This window comes from Entelurus aequoreus, linkage group LG05 (genome assembly GCF_033978785.1).
Source record: "Entelurus aequoreus isolate RoL-2023_Sb linkage group LG05, RoL_Eaeq_v1.1, whole genome shotgun sequence".
Lineage (NCBI taxonomy): Eukaryota > Metazoa > Chordata > Actinopteri > Syngnathiformes > Syngnathidae > Entelurus > Entelurus aequoreus.
In genome coordinates this window covers 41,613,840-41,635,362 of record NC_084735.1, presented here as the reverse complement: position 1 = coordinate 41,635,362, position 21,523 = coordinate 41,613,840, and the positions used below count along the sequence as shown (strand labels likewise).

The 21,523-nt window shown below is 39.2% G+C and overlaps 1 protein-coding gene across 2 annotated transcripts in view; it reads right to left on the bottom strand.

The window, feature by feature from the left end:
• Positions 1 to 7,639: 7,639 nt before the first annotated feature.
• LOC133650630 (uncharacterized) overlaps positions 7,640 to 21,523 on the bottom strand; it is a 67,389-nt gene continuing 53,505 nt past the window's right edge. For both annotated transcript variants that reach the window (XM_062048115.1, XM_062048114.1), the window contains 3 exons: positions 18,413 to 18,539; positions 18,170 to 18,340; positions 7,640 to 12,329 (listed from right to left, as the gene is read on the bottom strand). In XM_062048115.1, coding sequence (XP_061904099.1) covers positions 12,306 to 12,329; positions 18,170 to 18,340; positions 18,413 to 18,539 — 322 coding nt within the window. In that variant the 3' untranslated portion in view covers positions 7,640 to 12,305. The remainder of the gene's footprint in view (positions 12,330 to 18,169; positions 18,341 to 18,412; positions 18,540 to 21,523) is intronic.

Genomic DNA, 21,523 nt, shown 5'->3' with positions numbered 1-21,523 from the left:
AATGTGGAGAGACAGACACAATAAATTGCATTAAGATGAAGAGAACTGTTGCTATTATTAATCTTAACATCAACCAGAAAGTCGCTAAATGTCACCAGCCAGGTATGGCCAAAAGTCGCTTAATTGGCCACACACAGTAACAGAGAAACTAACAAAAAAAAGATCATAAAGATAATAGTTGTACAACTGTGTGTACTTTTGTCTTCTTTCTAAATATTTTCCCAAAGGACACCAAAATGTTGCTATCTGCAGGCGGGAGCGTGCCTATGTTCCCCGGGTCCTATGTTCCCCGGGTCCTATGTTCCCCGGTTGTTCCTGGGTCTTTGTATGCGACCGGGGAACTTAGGACCCTTTTTCTAAAAAAGGGTCCTATGTTCCCTGCATTGTATCTGGCGAAATTGCGAAATTGTGCCCTGACCAAAACCATCCCTAAACCTAACCTGTCACAGGGCGTTGTGGAGCACTTTTTTTTGGCGAAATTGTGCCCTGACCAAAACTATCCCTAAACCTAACCTGTCACAGGGCGTTGTGGAGCACTTTTTTGGCGAAATTGTGCCCTGACCAAAACCATCCCTAAACCTAACCTGTCACAGGGCGTGCGGCAGCAGATAGAGCAACTCAAACGCGAACTTCCTTCCTTCGACAACTTAAACGCGTCTCTGTCATGCGTGTCTGCGTGCGTCTTACTTAGTCGCGCATTGGAAGCAGCGGGGAACATAGAACCCTTTTCTGGAAAAAGTGTTGTACGTTCCCCGCAGCGGGGAACATAGAACCCTTTTTTTTAAAAAGGGTCCTTAGTTCCCCGGTAGAGGGGAACATAGGACCCGGGTAACATAGGGACGGGGAACATAGGGATGACCCGCTGCAGGCAGCTTGCTAGCTATGATGGCAGCAACGATGTCTGCCAGACAGGAGAGAGTGGTCAGTGACGATCGAATCGAGAAAATGACAAAATGGGTCAAAGACCAAAAAGTTATTAACTGACAGCAGTGACAAATGTCAGACTGTAAACTTTCTCGAAAGAAAAGGACAAAATGGGAAGATGCTGATAATAACAGCAAAATGGAAAATATAAGAATTTCCAAGTAATGCTCAACTCAAGTGTGTGTGTGTGTGTGTGTGCGCGCGTTAAACTTCTTGTTGAATGATTTCAAATTATCTCTGAGTCTGAACTGAGGGAAAGGAAACCAAATTTTGAGCAGTCTCTCACGAGTTCAAAATACCAAATGAGGAGATTCTAAAAGAACAGACCGGTTTATGAAAGACTTGATGGGGGAGGGGCACAGCTAAGAATACTTGAGTGAGATTCTGTGATCCAAATTCGAGATAGAGCTTTTTGATAATGATAATTTGTCAGAGTAAGGTTGTGTAATCAAAATTTGAGAATGAGCTTTGTCAATCAATCAAGAATATTTGCATTAAGTTCTGTGATCAAAATTCAGAAACAACCTTTAATAATTGATAAAGAATATGTGAGTGAGGTTGTGTGATCCATCCAATTTGAGAATTAGCTTTGATAATAATGATTGAGAGCCTCTGGCCCTCTGTGGATCATGGCCGCGGGGCCAATTTTGCCTGGCCCCTTGGGGCCTCTGTGGGTCGTGGCCGCGGGGCCAAGTTGGCCTGGCCCCTTGGGGCCTCTGACCCTCTATGGATCGGGGCCAAGTTGGCCTGACCCCTCGGGGCCTCTGGCCCTCTATGGATCATGGCCGCGGGGCCAAGTTGGCCTGACCCCTTAGGACCTCAGGCCCTCTGTGGGTCGCGGCCGCGGGGCCAAGTTGACCTGGCCCCTTGGGGCCTCTTACCCTCTATGGATCGTGGCCGCGGGGCCAAGTTGACCTGGCCCCTTGGGGCCTCTGGCCTTCTGTGGCTCGCGGCCGCGGGGCCAAGTTGGCCTGGCCCTTTGGGGCCTCTGGCCTTCTGTGGGTCGTGGCCGCGGGGCCAAGTTGGCCTGGCCCCTTGGGGCCTCTGACCGTCTATGGATCGTGGCCGCGGGGCCAAGTTGACCTGGCCCCCTGGGGCCTCTGACCCTCTATGGATCGTGGCCGCGGGGCCAAGTTGGCCTGGCCCCTTGGGGCCTCTGACCGTCTATGGATCATGGCCGCGGGGCCATGTTGGCCTGGCCCCTTGGGGCCTCTGGCCCTCTGTGGGTCGCGGCCGCGGGGCCAAGTTGACCTGGCCCCTTGGGGCCTCTTACCCTCTATGGATCATGGCCGCGGGGCCAAGTTGGCCTGGCCCCTTGGGGCTTAAGATTATTATTTTTGCAAAAGTAGTTTTGCTTGGGTCGCGGCCGCGGGGCCAAGTTGGCCTGGCCCCTTGGGGCCTCTGGCCCCCTGGGCCTGGGCCCGGTAGGCCCGGTCATTAATCCACCTATGCACCCACACACAATTTTTCACGTTTTATTTGTCAGGTAAACCATAACAAATGGGGCCTTATGACTACCCTTCCTACTATAATCACCACCATTACAGAAAATAAATTGTCTTTCTTAGTATGTTAAGTATTAGGATGGTGCTAAACATGTTACACACAGAGAAAGCAGGAGCAGGCTCATCCATCCATTTTCTACCGCTTGTCCCTTCAATATATATTTTATTTTCTTAAAATTATGTCTGTAATGTTTTTGTTAATGTTTGCTGATTAAGGTAATAATTCCTTGGGCACAGGAGGACTTTGAGGACAAAAACCAAAGGTAGTAAATGAATATATGGCTGTTTAATTATTGTGTAATATTGACTTTGTTTGGCTTAAACAAATGTATATAATAAAAATTACATATAAATATTGTGCGGATACTTTTAATCTGTCAATAGTACTTACCATAAATAAATAAGAACACTTACAGTTGATATATGTGATCGGTATTGGTATTGACCGATCTCACTCATGGATGATTGGTACTGGAATCGGCAGCATCAATCACTGATCGGAACATCCCTTTTTTTTTTTTAAATCTGCAGTGAAACCACATTCACTATATTGCCAAAAGTATTTGGCCACCCATCCAAATGATCAGAAACAGGTGTCCTAATCACTTGGCCCGGCCACAGGTGTATAAAATCAAGCACTTAGGCATGGAGACTGTTTCTACAAACATTTGTGAAAGAATGGGCCGCTCTCAGTGATTTCCAGCGTGGAACTGTCATAGGATGCCACCTGTGCAACAAATCCAGCCGTGAAATGTCCTCGCTCCTAAATATTCCAAAGTCAACCGTCGGCTTTATTATAAGAAAATGGAAGAGTTTGGGAACAACAGCAACTCAGCCACCAAGTGGTAGGTCACGTAAACTGACAGAGAGGGGTCAGCAGATGCTGAAGCGCATAGTGCAAAGACTTTCTGCACAGTCAGTTGCTACAGAGCTCCAAACTTCATGTGACCAACCAATTAGCCCACGTACAGTACGCAGAGAGCTTCATGCAATGCAAAGCGTCAGATGCAGTGGTGTAAAGCATGTAGAGCAGTGGAGATGCGTTCTCTGGAGTGATGAATCACGCTTTTCCATTTGGCAATCTGATGGACGTGTCTGGGTTTGGAGGTTGCCAGGAGAACGCTACATTTCGGACTGCATTGTGCCGAGTAGGAATTTGGTGGAGGCGTTATTATGGTGGTTTTTTTTTTTTCAGGAGTTGGGCTTGGCCCCTTAGTTGCAGTGAAATAACTTTTGAATGCTCCAGGATACCAAAACATTTTGGACAATTCCATACTCCCAACCTTGTGGGAACAGTTTGGAGCGGGCCCCTTCCTCTTCCAACATGACTGTGCACCAGTGCACAAAGCAAGGTCCATAAAGACATGGATGACAGTCTGGTGTGGATGAACTTGACTGGCCTGCAGAGTCCTGACCTGAACCCGATAGAACACCTTTGGGATGAATTAGAACAGAGACTGAGAGCCAGGCCTTCTCGACCAACATCAGTATGTGACCTCACCAATGCGCTTTTGGAAGAATGGTCGAAAATTCCTATAAACACACTCCGCAACCTTGTGGACAGCCTTCCCAGAAGAGTTGAAGCTGTAATAGCTGCAAAAGTTGGACCGACATCATATTGAACCCTATGGGTTAGGAATTGGATGGCACTTCAAGATCATATGTGAGTCAAGGCAGGTGGCCAAATACACTATATTGCCAAAAGTATTTCCTCAATGTGGGAGAAATATTCTATTCTATCCTAACCTGCTATGTTTAACTAATGCATTCGATTTTGAAGGTTTTTTTTAATGAAATAAATGTAAAAATGTGTTTACATACTTGAACATATTCCAATGCAAAAAAGATTGAGTCTCCTGACTTAAACACAACAAACTAGTGCTGGTCTAACAACTAAATGTACATTCTCATAACATACCTTCACTGATTTGCAGCCAAAAAGTCACTGCAGATGAAGAATTTTTCAAAACCACATAGTCGGAGAATACATCCACCCATATTTCTATGTCAGTCAAAATATAGGCAGCAGTGCACATGTCCAACTTAATGGACATGTGATTAATCACAATTTCCTCAACTGGCAAAATGGATAATCGTAAATTGTAACAATTTCCTCGCAGTTGTATTTATATTTGGATACCTGTAAGGGTCACGTAGAAACAAAGGGATGTGTCATGATGCAACATGACAGTTTAGACTTTGTTCTTTATGTCCCAGTGTTTGGTATCACTTCCTGTCCTGGTGCTCTTGTCATGGTAGTATTTCCTGTTGTTCATGTATTTTTGCAGCAGCTTTAATTTATGGTGCGTGGACACCTGTTAATTAGTTATATTAAGTTCCTCCTTGTTCACCTCCCTTTGTTGCTGGTTTATTATTTAGTGAATGCCATAGTTTTGTTACTTTATGAGTACCTGCTCAACCTGTATTACTTTTCTTACACCTGGTACCTGATTATTCAACCTTCTGCCTGCTTGTTGCCTGCCTTCTCTGCATCCTGGAATCACACTAACAGTTGCCATGCGTCATCGTCACATAATAGACAGACCCTGCTCTGCACTTCTGTTGGCCATCTTGTTTTAAAGGTTTTTTTTGCACTTAACCACTCACCAATGGGTGGCAGTGTAAGGGAAAACACAATAGTGTATTTTGACATCTAAATTAGGACTGTACGAGTTTCCGCGATAACGACATAATGCTAATTTCCTTTAATGACACCGAGAGGGACAAGCGGTAGAAAACGGATGGATGGGACACAAAGGAAAAACACACCGAAATGGACAAATAAATGTGCACACTGAATGACGAGGCTGGCCCCGCAAGAGTCGGCAGCTCTCGCGACAAAACTAAAACCGCCGCTGCAAGTCGGCGAGTCATGACCGGTGTGAGTAGAAGTAATTTCCCAAATGTCAGCTGCCAGCGACTGCAGCGGAACCTTGATTTACAAACCCATTATTATACAACCTTTCAATTTACAAACCACAGAGCAGATAAAAACATGCTTTGTTGTACAGACTTTGCCTCAGTATACAAAAGTTTCAGCCACCCATTGTGTGCCTGCAGCGCAGCCATTTTGTGCCCGGCAGCACATCCATTGTCTCAGAAGTGGTAAGCATGTTTGAGTGAGAGATTGTGTGCGTATTTCTTTAAAAGAGTGTTTGTGTCCATTTGAGCGGTTTAAAAAATGCCTCATATTTATTATATAATATATATACTGCCTGTATGGTAGCATTGTGTAATCGGTGACACAACATATTATTATTACTACGCCCCGAGCAAGAATAGTGCAACGTCTTTATGTATCTGCTGTTTATTTATATATTAGTTTTAACATATCATGGGTTAATGAAACAGTTTTTCGGTTTTCGTCACCATCATCAATCTAAACAGAACTAAGAAAAAATGACTGCACCAATAAAAAAATTAATAAAATCATGTATAATATATATATATATATATATATATATATATATATATATATATATATATATATATATATATATATATATATATATATATATATATATATATATATATATATATATATATATACATACACACACACACACAGTACAGGCCAAAAGTTTGGACCCACCTTCTCCTAAATCAATGTGTTTTCTTTATTTTCATGACTATTGTCATGAAGGCATCAAAACTATGAATGAAAATGGCTATTTTGAAGAAACTAGAATATAAAACATGTTTTCTGTTATTTCAGCTTTTTTTGTTAAGTACATAACTCCACATGTATTCATTCATAGTTTTGATGCCTTCAGTGACAATCTACAACAGGGGTGGGCAATTAATTTTTACCGGGGGCCGCATGAGCTACCCGAGCACTGCTGGAGGGCCACATCGACAATATTTCAATTAAATTTTGCTCAATATTATTTTTGATATATACCGTAAGATAAATAATAATAATAATAATAATTAATAATAATAGTAATACTTCAACATAGTGTGTGTAACAGCATTCCATGACTAATATAAATAAATTAACATTAATAATAAATGACAGTAAAATAAGCACACGTATGACTGAGGAGTCATAGTGTAACTTTGTGTGGTGTTTGAGTTGTCCGACTTTTTGTGTGGCCATAAACGCACCAGTGATTTAGTGCTATGCGTGTTGGTGACAGATGACAAGTTGGTTTTGGCCTGGTTTGTACGGCAGAAAATGACTAGTTTTTCGAGATAGAATTGTTTTACTCATGTTTTTGGTGTGGTTATGTCCGAATATAAACAGTTTTGCTCAATAAAGTGATCGATATAATTCCTGTCCTCGAAGCATCTCGATAGACGTTACAATAATTGAACGGTGTTCAATTGAACGGTGTTGACGAACACACTTAGGGCCGCTTGTTGTCACTGTCACTCAAAGTTGCATTGCAAAATTCCATAGAATAAATATGTTTATTTTGTTTAGAATTCAGATGGGATTTGATTTGGTGCGCGGCATATACTTGCTGCGCGCAGCAGCCGCTTGAGCAGTGTGCAATTGCGCAGGCACGCACCTTAGAGGGAACGTTGCTTTGCAGTCCATTTCTTGTTGGAAACACGCCATTCCTCATCAACTTTTCTCTTTTTAGCGTCTCGGGTGTAAACCGTGCATCACTTGTCGCTGCATGTGCACCTTCACTCGCAGGTTACACACGGACACACGCCCATAAATAATACTTTTCAAAATAAAAGCAGCACAGTTGTATTGCGCGCACGACATAGATGTTTTTTTCAACTTTATTTTGTAATTAATGATTGCAGTTGTTCACATTCACTCACACGCATACGTCCACACGGAAGTAATACAAATAACGATTTTCAAAACAAAAGCAGCACCGTTGTATTGCACACTCGACATAGATACTTTTTTAAATTTATTTTGTAATTTATAATTGGCCTCACGCGGGCCGGACAGGGACGCACAAAGGGCCGGATGCGGCCCGCCGGCCGCAGAATGCCCAGGTCTGATCTACAATGTAAATAGTCATGCAAATAAAGAAAACACATTAAAATGAGAAGGTGTCCAAACTTTTGGCCTGTACTGTATATATATATATATATATATATATATATATATGCCAACTATTAATTGTATTTGCATGTCAAATGTAGTGACTTTTTTAATTCAGTAGAAGGCAGATGGCCACTACGAAACAGTAAAACAGTGTCAATACAGTTAGTGAGTGTGCCATACACTCACTGAAGCGTCATTTACCCACCATTTTTGTTTTACATTGTTGTTGTTTTTGGAGTAGGGCGGGACAATAAAAACACAAGTTACAGTAATAAAGGTATATATAGAAAACAGTAGAAATCCATAAAGAAAATACTTTGTTGAATAATTTATCAAAACATTTTATTGGACAACAACACAATATGTCACAGGAATATCACAGAGCAATTTAAGACAGGTCTGGCTCAGGTGTTTTTTTTTTACGTCTTCTATCTGAAACAATAAGTGCAGCATAAACCAAACAAACCATAAGAGGAAAAACTAACAGAAACATTATTACATCCGCCAAATAATATTGAAGACAAAACACACACACACACAAAAACAAAACCTTGGCCATTAAAAGTCTCTGTAAAAGATTGACTACTACAGCTAATAATGCTAATGAAGTCACCAATATCGCCACACAAGATTATGAAGTTCATACACCGGAAAAAAGATTAAAAAAGATGTAGTATTTATGAGTTCATTACAGTACAAAAAATGCATTTATAGTTATAGTGAAACTGTGTTAAAAGTTTTTTAAGCACCAGCAGGTTGGCTTGACTTGCTTTTTCATCAGTTATGTGTCGTGGAGGCAAGGAGGGGTCGTAGCACCGTGAGAATTACACCGACGCCCCATTCCTCTATCTTTACTACATCGTGAAAATACCTTGTAGCCCCCATCACGTCAAGTGAAGTACCATTTGATACGCAATAAATATAAGAAAAGCATGTACAGTATAAATAATGTCACAATGTACAATTCTTTCTTTTTGCCCGAAAAACAAACCTGACAACAAAAAGGAGGTATAAAGGTGGGAGGAAGTTCCCGGTACAGTAATTAAAACTAGAGTGAAATAGGACAATTTCAGGATGTTGACTATTTTTTTTAAAAGACAGAAGTAGACACTTTTGAGCATTTACAAATGAGTTTAGCAACAGTCTACTAAAACAGATACATTATGTACATGAAATGGTGTGCATAGATGACCAATAGTGGGGGTTGATGGGGTATTTGATATCTGATTTTAGGTTCTGGGAACCAATCGTAATGTTGTACAATGGGCCTGATTCACTTTTAAAGGTCACTGACAACAGAATGTAGTCCTCGCAAATTAAAAGCACCTTGCAAGATGACCCTTGACCTGAGCTGCAACATTCTTAAAAACAACATTTTCTTCATTAAATCAAAAACTACACTACCTGAAGTGTAGCAAAACAAAATACAGTGTTTACCTCGGTTTTACTACGTCATAATTGTTCTATTATTTGATTTCCGACGATGCTTTACGTCAAAACAGTCAAACCTGTCTATAGCTGCCACAAACATTTCCCTCACAGAAAAGAAATGTGTTGTAAACCCAAATATTTTGTACCCCAAAATTTTTATCATTCAGTATAGTGGCTCTAATATCAACATTTGATGCAATTTTGCATAATGTAAATACAGGTTATTATTAGTTATTTGTTTACTCTTTTTACAATATGAATTGTTTTCTTGTAATTAAATATTTAGAAATATTTAAGTTTAATAATTTAACAAATAGCGGAAACTGATGATGAGGCTTGCTTGTGGTTGACCTAAATCTAGTACGGACATTTGCATTTCTGAGCTAAGAGACACATTTTTTTCCCCACGCTTTATACAATGCTGCAGCCTAATTTATGAATTTTTCCTAGGTTCATGAGCTTCACATGCAGCCAATAAATGTAGCCTATTATAACATTGAACTTGCCAAACGAGTCACGGTGGACCCATGAAATTGTTCACATTAAATCAAACACAATTACAGAAATTAGCGCCTTTGGTACTCACCCCTCGTCATGGAGAAGAAACAACACATTGCACAAAACGCAGCCCCAAAGCCAAAGAAGATCGACAAAGCCATAGACAAAAGCAAAAATCCGCCGCACTGACCGGAAATCCACCACTACCAATTGGTTCAAAATGGCTCCCACACCTGCATATAGCGGCTGCTTTTGCTGTTTCCCTTCAATGGTTGCTGTCACACCACCATCGGTGTACGCATGTGAAAGACTACGTCACTTCCTGGCAACTTACTTAGCGGTTATGTTTCGTAATCCTTATTTCCATAATGTAATACTTAAACATTACATTCAAAACAAACATTATCTACAACTTGTTTGAATTCAGTTGCACCTATGTGCGTCATTCAGTTAGAGTGCAAGTTATTGAAATTGTGGCAATACTTTTTTTTATCTACCCCTTGTTCATTTTTATATTATTGTTCTTATTTCCTATCATTTTAGCTTTTCTTTTTATAAAAATAATGAATAAAACATTCAAATATCACAGCATGTGATGTCGCAAAAGCTGTGTCGTGAAAAAATGCAAGGAGGGAAGTGACACAGTCTTTGCACAAGCATGGACCCATCATGTCTTCCTGTACCAATCGTGTAGCAATAGTCGCTATGGACAGGTTTGATCGTAGTTTGCCCCCGTTTTCGTAAACAGTCTCGGTTTTAGCCAAACAGTACACATAAAAAACTAGTGTGTTTGCCCGCGTATCATTCTGCCGAGTGCCTAAACAAAGAATTCCAGGCATTCCTGACTCAGTCTCACTTTTTAATTGAATTGAATTGAGTACGACTACAAAATAAGCCAACAAGGGGCCAAAGAAAGTTGCGCTTTGATAAAAAAAGGTGAGAAACACGGTTACATTCGAGAAAGAACTAGTAACGTGGGGTCAGTCTCTGCTCATCACTGCCTTCGCCAATAAAAATCTTCAATAAAAGGTAAAAGTGATGTTAAATATCCATATTATTCATCAATTATATGTATTTTGCTTAGTTTTATCTGTGTAAAATTATAATTATTCTCTATAAAATGTGATTTGTGTTCATACTTCTACGTGTCTGTAATGTAATATTATACGGGAAAATTTATTTGGTTTTTGTACAATTTCGTCGGCCATTTTTTGAAGGTATTACAAAGGAAAACCGAAGTACCACTGTATTTATATAAAAAAAATCAAAGAACATATGTAAACACTATGAAGTTAAAATGTATATTCCTGTAGAAACTTGTGCAGTTAAATAGGTCCAACATTTCTCAGCTCAACTTTCGACACAACTGGCAACATTTGCCTTGCTGGTGGAGAGGCTGCCTATGATAGTACAACTGTTATTCTATTGGCATGCTTTTACTTTGAAGGCCTGCTTTCACCAGCTACAGGATGTGTTACACTGAAGTGGGCCCGGGTGGAACGGAAGGGTGGGGGATGCCTCTGTTGCACTAGTTTTGCAGCACCAGAGAGGCTTTTTTTCATAAAACTTGGGGAATTTATGGGAAACAAAGGCAAAATACAGTAGTTTCTCTGGGAAAAAGTGAGGGTTGGACTTCTAATGTTAATTTTGTAGAAGTGCTCTGTTCTTTTGCAAATCAACATCTGATAGCTGTTGAATAAACAAATTCTGGTTTCGGAAAATATATGATTTGATTGAAAATTGTGAGCGGCAGAAAGGAAACAAAATTACAGTTGAAGAATTTGTAATGTGTCAGTATGCTTTTATCTTACTTTGTGACATATCCAGTCATTACAGCACGTGTCAGGCGTGGATACTGTACGTATTGTGGATAAGAGAAGCATACTAATGAGTGAAGTTCTCACAGTGTTTAACAAAAATAGAAAAATGGTGATTTACCCCCTTGTGCTCCATCTATGCACACCACTTTTTGATTTCATATACCGGTAGTCGCTCACCATGTACAGTTATTTATTCTCATGTCATCTAAAAACCAAGCAACACAAAGAGGTATAAAACTGGGATTCAGTCCCGTTCCAAAAAAATTAAATAGAAAAATCAACACCACGTTTGATTCTGCAAGTGTCGTAGAAACCACACCATTTAACACACTTGATTCTCACCTAAAAATACGGCCATATTAGTCCTCTACTAAACCCGTAATTTAGAGAAATTGCTATTTATTTATTTTTCTAAATAAAAGATAGTCATGTAATTTTACAGTCTAATTACATCTCCTCTAAATACAGTTCACAAGGCCAATGTGGTGTACTTCTAGGCTGGTACAACGTTTTGAATGATGTGAAAAGAATAAATACGATCGGAATAGCACCTCAGAGTTTACAGGCATGAGGAACACATGTCAAAATTTCCCTGAAAACCAGGTATCAATACAGTATTGTTAATATGAAGCAAATGTGACAATCAGCTACTTCTCCTGTGTGAAGCGGTTTCCCCTGCTGGTATAATAGAATCACAGCATATTCATGGACATGTAGAATAACTAGATTGGTGTAAAAAAACAGAATTTGCATAAAAGTACCTGAATTGATACAGAAAATTGGCTACTTGACGCTTTTAAATCACAGCAGTATCTGTCGAACGTATACAGTAAATAACCTGATTTTCAGTGGTAGCAGTGCTCTTTTTTTCATCCTAAATGCTTTCCATTAGAATTACCATTCTAGTCATTCTATTTAAAATGCACACGTCCAATCAGCAGCTGGTATGGGGAAGACAGTGAGCTGTATTTGGATTGGCTGAGGATATCCATACCTTATTGAGTGATGTAAACAACAGAGTAAACGTTGACTGCAGGAACCAGATTGCCTTGGAGGCAACATTTGTGCTGCCATTAGTTTTGGTTATGGCTGAAAGACCTCATGAAGACGTCCTCATTTTGAAGAGGGCGAGGGAGCCTGAAGGGAAAGATGGAAAAAAAAACTTACTTGATGACCTCAACTGCTAATATTGTATACATATTGACTAGGAGTTTAAAGATTCATAAATACATCGATAGATCGATTTATATTCCTAAATTTCCAGTACCGTATATCGATCTGTGCTCGGCAGGTTTGCCTTCCAAGAGATAGTTATCAATCCAAGATTGTTTTTAAAAGAGAATCGATCGATTTTTAGGCAAACATTGGATTTAAGAACGGCAGAATAACAAACGCCACAAGACAATAGTGTAATATTTGCATGTGCGCTTTTGAGAGATGGTGCTATTGTGTGTGACGTGTGCGAGTGCGGCAGGCTAGTGAACGGAGTCCCGCGAGATTTTGGGTGTCTGCGAGTTGTGGTGAACAGCAGTATATACTGTACGTGTGTTTTGACTCCCCGAGTTTGTTACCGCTTGTTAAGAAAGTGTGTGAGAGTGTATCTCCAAATGCCTCTCTTTCTCCACTGCCAGGAATTTCAATATCATAACTTTCAGTTGCAGCACGATTGCAAAAGCCACAACAAATACAAATGACATAAAACAAGGATAAAGTCGCAACACAACTTTAAACCACAGAAGATGCGGCTGACAAAATGGAAGTGACAGCGCTGCAAGTTACCGCAATGCACCGACTCTTGGAACAAAAGGAGAAGTATGTTTGTGAGAAACAAATAATAGAAGAGATAAATCAAGAAGGCTATGGAAATTAGGAAGCGAGGGACCAACCCCATCAACAGGGATAAGCTTCCGCTTCCTCACACCTAGGTCCTTCACCGGCGACGCCTGGGTGGAGAATAGATACTGTATGGCCAGGTCGGGGAATTTTATTTAGGAGGTAATTCTACTGTTCAATCAATCAATTGATCAACAAGTTTACTTATATACCCCTTGATCACAAATGTCTCAAATGGCTGCACGAGCCACAATGACATCCTCGGCTTAGATGTTAAAATGTTGGTTAGTGTACTTTTATTGAAAATTGCTTGAATGTTTAAAATGTAAGCAGAAAAGGTTTCCTCTTGCTAATTCAACCTAAAATATTGGTTGCATTTTATTCAAATACGATGTGAATGCATTGGCTATTAATTGTTGTTTACTTGCCTGTTTGTATCCATAATTTATCTATACATAATTTCCCTTACAGGAAATAACAGGAATTTAGGAAAGTTATTGCATGCAGTTTCCAGTATCCACTATTCATTTCACAGTCACAGTACTTGATTTTTTTTGCAAAAAAGTTACTGAATCGGTTTCAACTCACTGAATCGTTTCATATCGTATCTAAAAAAAATAATATTATCCTTTAATCGTATTGGCAACCACAAATATCGAATAGAATCGTTGTTAGAACAAATCATTACATCCCTAGTATTTACAGTATAAATGGGAATATTGCACTTTGTATATTTCTATTACCGTACCATATTTTCCAGACTATAAGCCGCTATTTTTTTCCCCCCCAACTTTGAACCCTGCGGCTTATTAAACAATTCGGCTATTTTATGGATGTTTTCACTAACAGCCATAATGTTTTGTATTCTACAACTAGTTTTCATAAACCACCGACAGAGAAATTGAAATTGCCTTACCTACAGGCAGTTTGGCTGAGTCTGCTATGACTGCTGCTTAAGTGCTTGTTTGCTTGTCAAGTGTTTTGAGTCGGTGTTTCGTCTTCCACTGGACATGACGTCACGAACAACAAAGGTATATGGCACCGTTTGATTTTACGTGGATTGATACCCAGTAGTACCAACGACATTTGGTCGGTGCCTATAAAGGTACCGAATTATAGCCGCTCCCTGGGGGAGCGGCTATGCACTGTGCACACACAGTTAGCTGCCACTGCCTGCCGTGGTACGGAAAATAAAGAAGATTTTAGCCTGAGAGCAATGGCTTCTGTGATTGGCATTGAAAGGCATTAATCGCCTTTGGTCGATCATGTACTTTATTTTTTTTTCACAGAAATCTCCTGATAAATGGTGGCCGATTGATCAGAGCATCTCTAATTTAAAAAAGGGGAACTGCACTTTTTGGGAATTTTGCCTATCATTCACAGTCATTATGAAAGGAATGACAAGGGGTGGATTTTCTTTAATGCATTCTAAATATTAATTAAAAATAAATAAAAGTGCGCTTACAGCGGAAGCCAATGGGTGGTCCTCTATTCCGCCCACAAAACCCAATAAATAACCATTAAAAAAGCGCCAACAATACTCCTTTTACATTTCATGACTTAAATATTAACCAAGTATTAGTGATATTGTTATTAGAAGTGCTAATGCAGACAGACTATTTATTGCGGCGACATTGCTACTACCGTGTGTCCCTAAGTTTACATTGAGTGATCTGCTGTGTCCTCACTTCTCTGCTCCTTGGAAGTTTAATGTAGATCATAAATCCTGCATCTCACCTGGAAAGTAGATGGCTGAGGATGTAATTCAACAAGTTGGTACAATTTGACAGCCATTTAGGACCCGGAACTGGCGAGAACGACACGGAAAGACGCTTGGTTCCACCTCCCCACCGTGTTTTTTTCGCGAGGATTATGGTTATTTTTCATCAAAACAAGTATATATGAACATCATTCCTCTTTAAGTCCCAATGGTTGAATATGTTTTAATTCATTCAAAACAACAAATGCTCTATTTTCACACCTATGGGAATTTGTTAACACATTTAATAAACAAAATATGACAACAGTGTTACAAAGAATATCATAATATGTATAGAGGTGATTTGATGACACTATTTGTATGGTTATTACTACAAAATTAGATTAGAAGGAAGGGTAGGGGTGGGGTATCATCTGCCCTCATCATCTAATTTGCAAAATTGGCCATGACGGCTGTGAGCAAAAAACATAAAAAGCAAAGAGGGGTCCCACTACTTGCTAATTATTACTATACCTTGAGTCAGTCTTCTTCTCTGACAGACTAGGTGATTTGTCTATAAAAAGTGGAAAAGTTGCGCACAATGTTTTCCACACAATGTACACTACCGTTCAAAAGTTTGGGGTCACATTGAAATGTCCTTATTTTTGAAGGAAAAGCACTGTACTTTTCAATGAAGATAACTTTAAACTAGTCTTAACTTTAAAGAAATACACTCTATACATTGCTAATGTGGTAAATGACTATTCTAGCCGCAAATGTCTGGTTTTTGGTGCAATATCTACATAGGTGTATAGAGGCCCATTTCCAGCAACTATCACTCCAGTGTTCTAATGGTACAATGTGTTTGCTCATTGGCTCAGAAGGCTAATTGATGATTAGAAAACCCTTGTGCAATCATGTTCACACATCTGAAAACAGTTTAGTTTGTTACAGAAGCTACAAAACTGACCTTCCTTTGAGCAGATTGTGTTTCTGGAGCATCACATTTGTGGGGTCAATTAAACGCTCAAAATGGCCAGAAAAAGAGAACTTTCATCTGAAACTCGACAGTCTATTCTTGTTCTTAGAAATGAAGGCTATTCCACAAAATTGTTTGGGTGACCCCAAACTTTTGAATGGTAGTGTATGTGATCTATAAAAGCACAACCACAAATTGGAATGAATGGTTTTGGATTTCTGGTGTACATAGATTTTTAGTCAAAATGCTACAAACAGTTTTATAGATGAGACCCAAGGTTCTTATTAGGTGTGTTAAAGTAAGGAGTTATGATGCCATCTACAGTACAGATTTGTACCGACAAACTACCACCACAGACAGTCCCAAGTATAATGTGTTAAGGCATAACAGGTAGCGCCAAATGTATTTTGTAATAAATGAATGTATGCGAAACACTGCAATAAGAATGTACAGTGTTACTGTACTTAAATTATTAATATTTACATTTGTAAAAAATAGTAATGTAAAAACATGGTAGGTAAAGAAGAAACTTCATATTCTGTGTTATATTTGTTTTATGTTGCACGATTGCACCAAGTAAAATTCCTAGTTTGTGAACCCGTTCTCAAACAATGGCAATAAAAACTATTCTGATTGTGAAGCAAGTGTTAAGTGTGCAGCATGATTGATAACTTTACTGCTAGCAAAGATGCACTGAAAACCAAAAACAATACACATGACTATCACCTGCCATAATTGTAGGCACAAGACAACAATCTAAAGAAAACAACACTCCAATAGTGTACTAATATTTAGAGTCTCTTATGTAGTTAAATAGGAAAACCAAAATAGGGCAACATTGCAAACGTCGATCACAATGCCACACATGATTTTAGATGTTATGACACTAATGAGGGCAGATTTTGATACTGACATTGTACTTTCTTAGATGCCTGGTCAAAATGCTGTATATATACTGTGTCTGTCCTACGAGGAAGCACAATAATTCAAACACTGTAGGAACTACCGGTATATGTGGGATCTCAGTTTCATTCAGTTGTGTCTACTAGCCAGGATAAATGCAGAATGCCTGGAGGTTGTATGAAAAATGACATGTGTTTATCAAATCAGCAATATTAAATAAAGATTTGTAAGATGAGAAGTAAAATAAAGTACATATTTTAGCTACATTACAGAAGCACAATATCTGACAAGCAATGTTCCCTCTAATTGTTCATGTGTGTGAGCAAAGGCAAAAACTCCCTGAGCATTCAGTGGAGCCCATGTGAGCAACATCAGACGTGCACACTGTGGCTACACCAGCAGCACACCTGTCCCAAACCTGACTAAATAACAAGTTAAATCTCCATCCATCCATCCATTTTCTACCGCTTGTCCATTTCGGGGTCGCCGGGGGTACTGGAGCCTATCTCAGCTGCATTCGGGTACACCCTGGACAAGTCCCCACCTCATCGCAGGGCCAACACAGATAGACAGACAACATTCTCTTATTATAATCAAATGACGGCAGTAATTTCCATTTGTAATATAAGTGTTTAGGCCAATTTACAATGACAATAACAAAAAATATTGTTTTTCATGAACTGTGTACTTGTATTGTTTGTCTGGGTGGAGGTCCTGCTTTGGAAATAATTTGTACCCCTTTCAGACATTGCATTTAGTTCCCATTAAAACATTCACATGTTGCACAATGAGATGTAAGCAGGGGATCATGTGTACATTCCTGAAACTTCCTGTTTGTAAAAGATATATTTTTATTAGTATTTATTTAATATACTAACAGCATTTCATGATTAATATTTATAAATTAAGATTCCTAATAAATGACACTAGAATAAGCACACATTTGATTGGTAAATCATAGTGTAACGACCTGGAATGACACTTTATGTGTGGTGTTGGAGTTGTCCGACTTTTTGTGTGGCTGTAAACGCATCACTGGCTAAGTGCCATATGTGCATGTGTTGGCGCAAGTGAGAAAGAGCGAGCGGCTGCTGTTGATATAACAAAGTTGCTTTTGGCCTGGTTTGTACTGCAGAAAATGACCACTTTTGCTAGATATAATTTTTTTTACTAATGTTTTGGTGATGTGTTTATGGCCGACAATAAGGAGTTTTGCTCAGTAAAGTGATGGATGGAATTCATGTCCTCAAAGCGTCTCGACAGACGTTACAATATTTGAACAATGATGACGAAAACTGTTTTCTCTGTCGTGTCCGTGTGTCGAAAATTGTTATGCGCATATTTTTTTATTTGATTTTGTGCGTGGCGTAGATTTGCCGTGCGTAGAGGACGCTTGAGCAGTGCGCAATTGCACAGGCGCGCACCTTAGAGGGAACGTTGCTGACAAGTAATATGCAGCACAGTTTGACTTCAATGCAAAACTGGCCCTTATTTTTTTTTTTAGTAATATTGATTTACCAAATTAATTTTATATTTTAACATTACTGCAAAAAAGATACTGACTAGTGTGAAGCTGTCGTAGGTTTTCATCAAGTCTTCCATTCGATATTGTTCCAACACCACCACTCCAGCCAGCGAAGGGTTCTTAGCTCGGGCGCAGTCCTCACAGTGCACCACGTAGCTCTTCTTACTGCAGTTTTCACTGGTCACGAACAGCACGTCAAATGTCTCCACCTGTACAAACGTAGATGACGCACACAACTACACAACAAACGCTGCATACAGACAACTAGTTGGGAGACTCACGTCGCACTCATTGCAGTAATAAGCAGGCTCGTCTTTAACACGACTCTGGTATGAGATCCTCTTCCCTGCAGCCATCAGCTGTTCTTTCAGGATTTGGATGTGCTTGATGGACTGCATGAGGCAGTGTCTGGCAGAAGAGAAGCACAAACTTTAATCAAATAAAAAATATTATCAACATTTTCCACTAAGTTGTGTGGTTGTTGTTGTGTTATTGACATAAAGAGTATGACCTCAAACATAAGAACCTAAGTTAACACATGTAGGAAATGTATCATTTTGTGTTCCTTTAAGGTGATTATGTGGCTCTTTATAACAGGAAGCTTTAGAAACTATCATTGCAGTTAATACAGGGTCTCTGCAGGTTTCAACAAGTCAAATTTAAGACTTTTTTTAGGACCATAAAGAAAACAATTAAGACCCATTTCACATTGGTAGGTGAGAGACATTATTGATCTAGAAAAAACTTTCTCCGAGCACCAAGGCGAGAAAGCAGTTCACCAGTCGATGATGTCAATATAGCCAAAAAAGTTAGCTCTCTGTGATCACGGCGCCGCTATAAATAGTTTGTCTGCGTCAGCGCTTATAATAACAATATCACTAATAGCTAGTTAATATTCAAGTCACAAAATGTAAATGGAGTATTGTTGGCAGTTTTTGCATGGCTATTTAGAGGGCTATATGGGCAGGATAGAGGACCTCCCAAAAACATACATTTGAATTATTGTCTTACATAATGATTGTGAACGATAGGTAAAATTCCCCAAAAAGTGCCGTTCCCCTTTATTAACCAGTGGTTAGACTCGGGTCGATAATAAGTCAATTAATTGAATGATAAATGAAAATAAATTCAATTTGCCGCCATTGATAAATTGCCATGTTTGTTTATCTTTTTTATCTCTTAAATTTCAAACCGGGTACAAGAGGTTTCACTCTGTGCATTGCTTTCAGTACCTGAGCGCGTTCGTTCAATAGCAAAATCAAATGCAGGGATGTGAGCACCGTTTGAGAAAAAAAGAGGAACATTTCTATTTTTTGCAAACCCCAAAATAATAATTTGAAAATCAAGACTACATTTCCTGCAAATGAGTGCATTTCTACACTAGATTTTACCTTAATTTTCTTTCTCATCTACCAACCTCTTGTGGCTGTCTTTTTGACACTTACATTTCTCGAGGTGGGAATCTTTGGGCACCTCATAATTCGATTAAAAAATCGATTATTGATGTACCTTTAATTTATGTATATTGATGCAGTTCTACATTTCTTTTCGTTTCACTAAATACACTACCGTTCAAAAATTTGGGGTCACATTGAAATGTCCTTATTTTTGAAGGAAAAGCACTGTACTTTTCAATGAAGATAACTTTAAACTAGTCTTAACTTTAAAGAAATACAGTCTATACATTGCTAATGTGGTAAATGACTATTCTAGCTGCAAATGTCTGGTTTTTGGTGCAATATCTACATAGGTGGATAGAGGCCCATTTCCAGCAACTATCACTCCAGTGTTCTAATGGTACAATGTGTTTGCTCATTGGCTCAGAAGGCTAATTGATGATTAGAAAACCCTTGTGCAATCATGTTCACACATCTGAAAACAGTTTAGCTCGTTACAGAAGCTACAAAACTGACCTTCCTATGAGCAGATTGAGTTTCTGGAGCATCACATTTGTGGGGTCAATTAAACGCTCAAAATGGCCAGAAAAAGAGAACTTTCATCTGAAACTCGACAGTCTATTCTTGTTCTTAGAAATGAAGGCTATTCCACAAAATTGTTTGGGTGACCCCAAACTTTTGAACGGTAGTGTAAGTGTTTCTTACTTGCAACTTTTCAAAACGGGCATTTGTAATAAGAAACAGTCACATTAATTCCCATTATATTTATTAAATTAATGGAAATGTGTGTAAAACTGGAACATAAGAGCCCTAAAATAAAGGAGCTGGTCGGATCTCTCAGTGAGGTGGCTCGCTGCAGTCAGCCAAATTTTAGAACTGTCTGCATTACTTTACTTACAATAAATAAATAGATTATCAAAATTGATGTTTACTAATCAATTTTATAATGGTCCATGTCCGAATTGTGATGCATCTAAAAATCGATTATTTCCCCCACCTCTATACATGTCCCATGTAATGTACTAAATATTTTTTAGTTGTATTTTAGTAGATAATTTATTAACATCACTATTATTGAAAATGTAGAGTAAAATTCAAAAATTCCATAACATGCATGCAAAAACGTTTCTCATTTGGCAACTCTATATGTCTATGAATCTTCTATTCATTCAGATCATTGTCATCTCAGGGCATTCAATCGATCGGTCAGATCGGTCAAATCTAGTCTAGACTAGACTAAATCTGACCAATCTAAGTCTATGAGCACGGACTGATGAAGCCTACTCGGATGAGCGGCGAAACGTCTTCTAAGACAAAGCAAACAGTCCAGTTGCGATCGATTGAGATGAGTTGGGTAATATACTTCCGGTAATGTGACCTCTGTTTAGTCTCATCACATCAAAAATATATCTTCTTGCTGACCAGTGTTGCCAACTTGGTGACTACCGTATTTGTCGGATTATAAATCGCAGTTTTTTTCATAGTTTGGCCGTGGGTGCGACATATACTCCGGAGCGACTTATGTGTGAAATTATTAACACATTACCGTAAAATATCAAATAATATTATTTATCTAATTCACGGAAGAGACGAAGCAAATGTCAGCAATCGTCATACACACGTCAGCAATCGTCACACACATGTCAACCAATAAGAATTCGGCGGGGGAGGGTCATGGCAGAAGTGCATTGTGGGTCATGGGATGCTAACTGCTATATGCTACTGCCGAAGCTATTAAGATGGATCATATCAACATTGGCTGTAACTTATAAAAACTGAGAAAGGCTGAACAAAAATGGCACCGAAAAGGAAATCATATACCGGTACTGCAGATTACAAACTGGACGTAGTGAAATATGCAGCAGAAAACAGCGATCGAGCAGCAGAAAGAAAGGACGCTAGCGACGCATACCAGGAGCGACAACGAGGAAGAAGATTTCATCCGATTTAGCGATCAGGAGTGACAGATTGTTTGGTAAACGTATAGCATGTTCT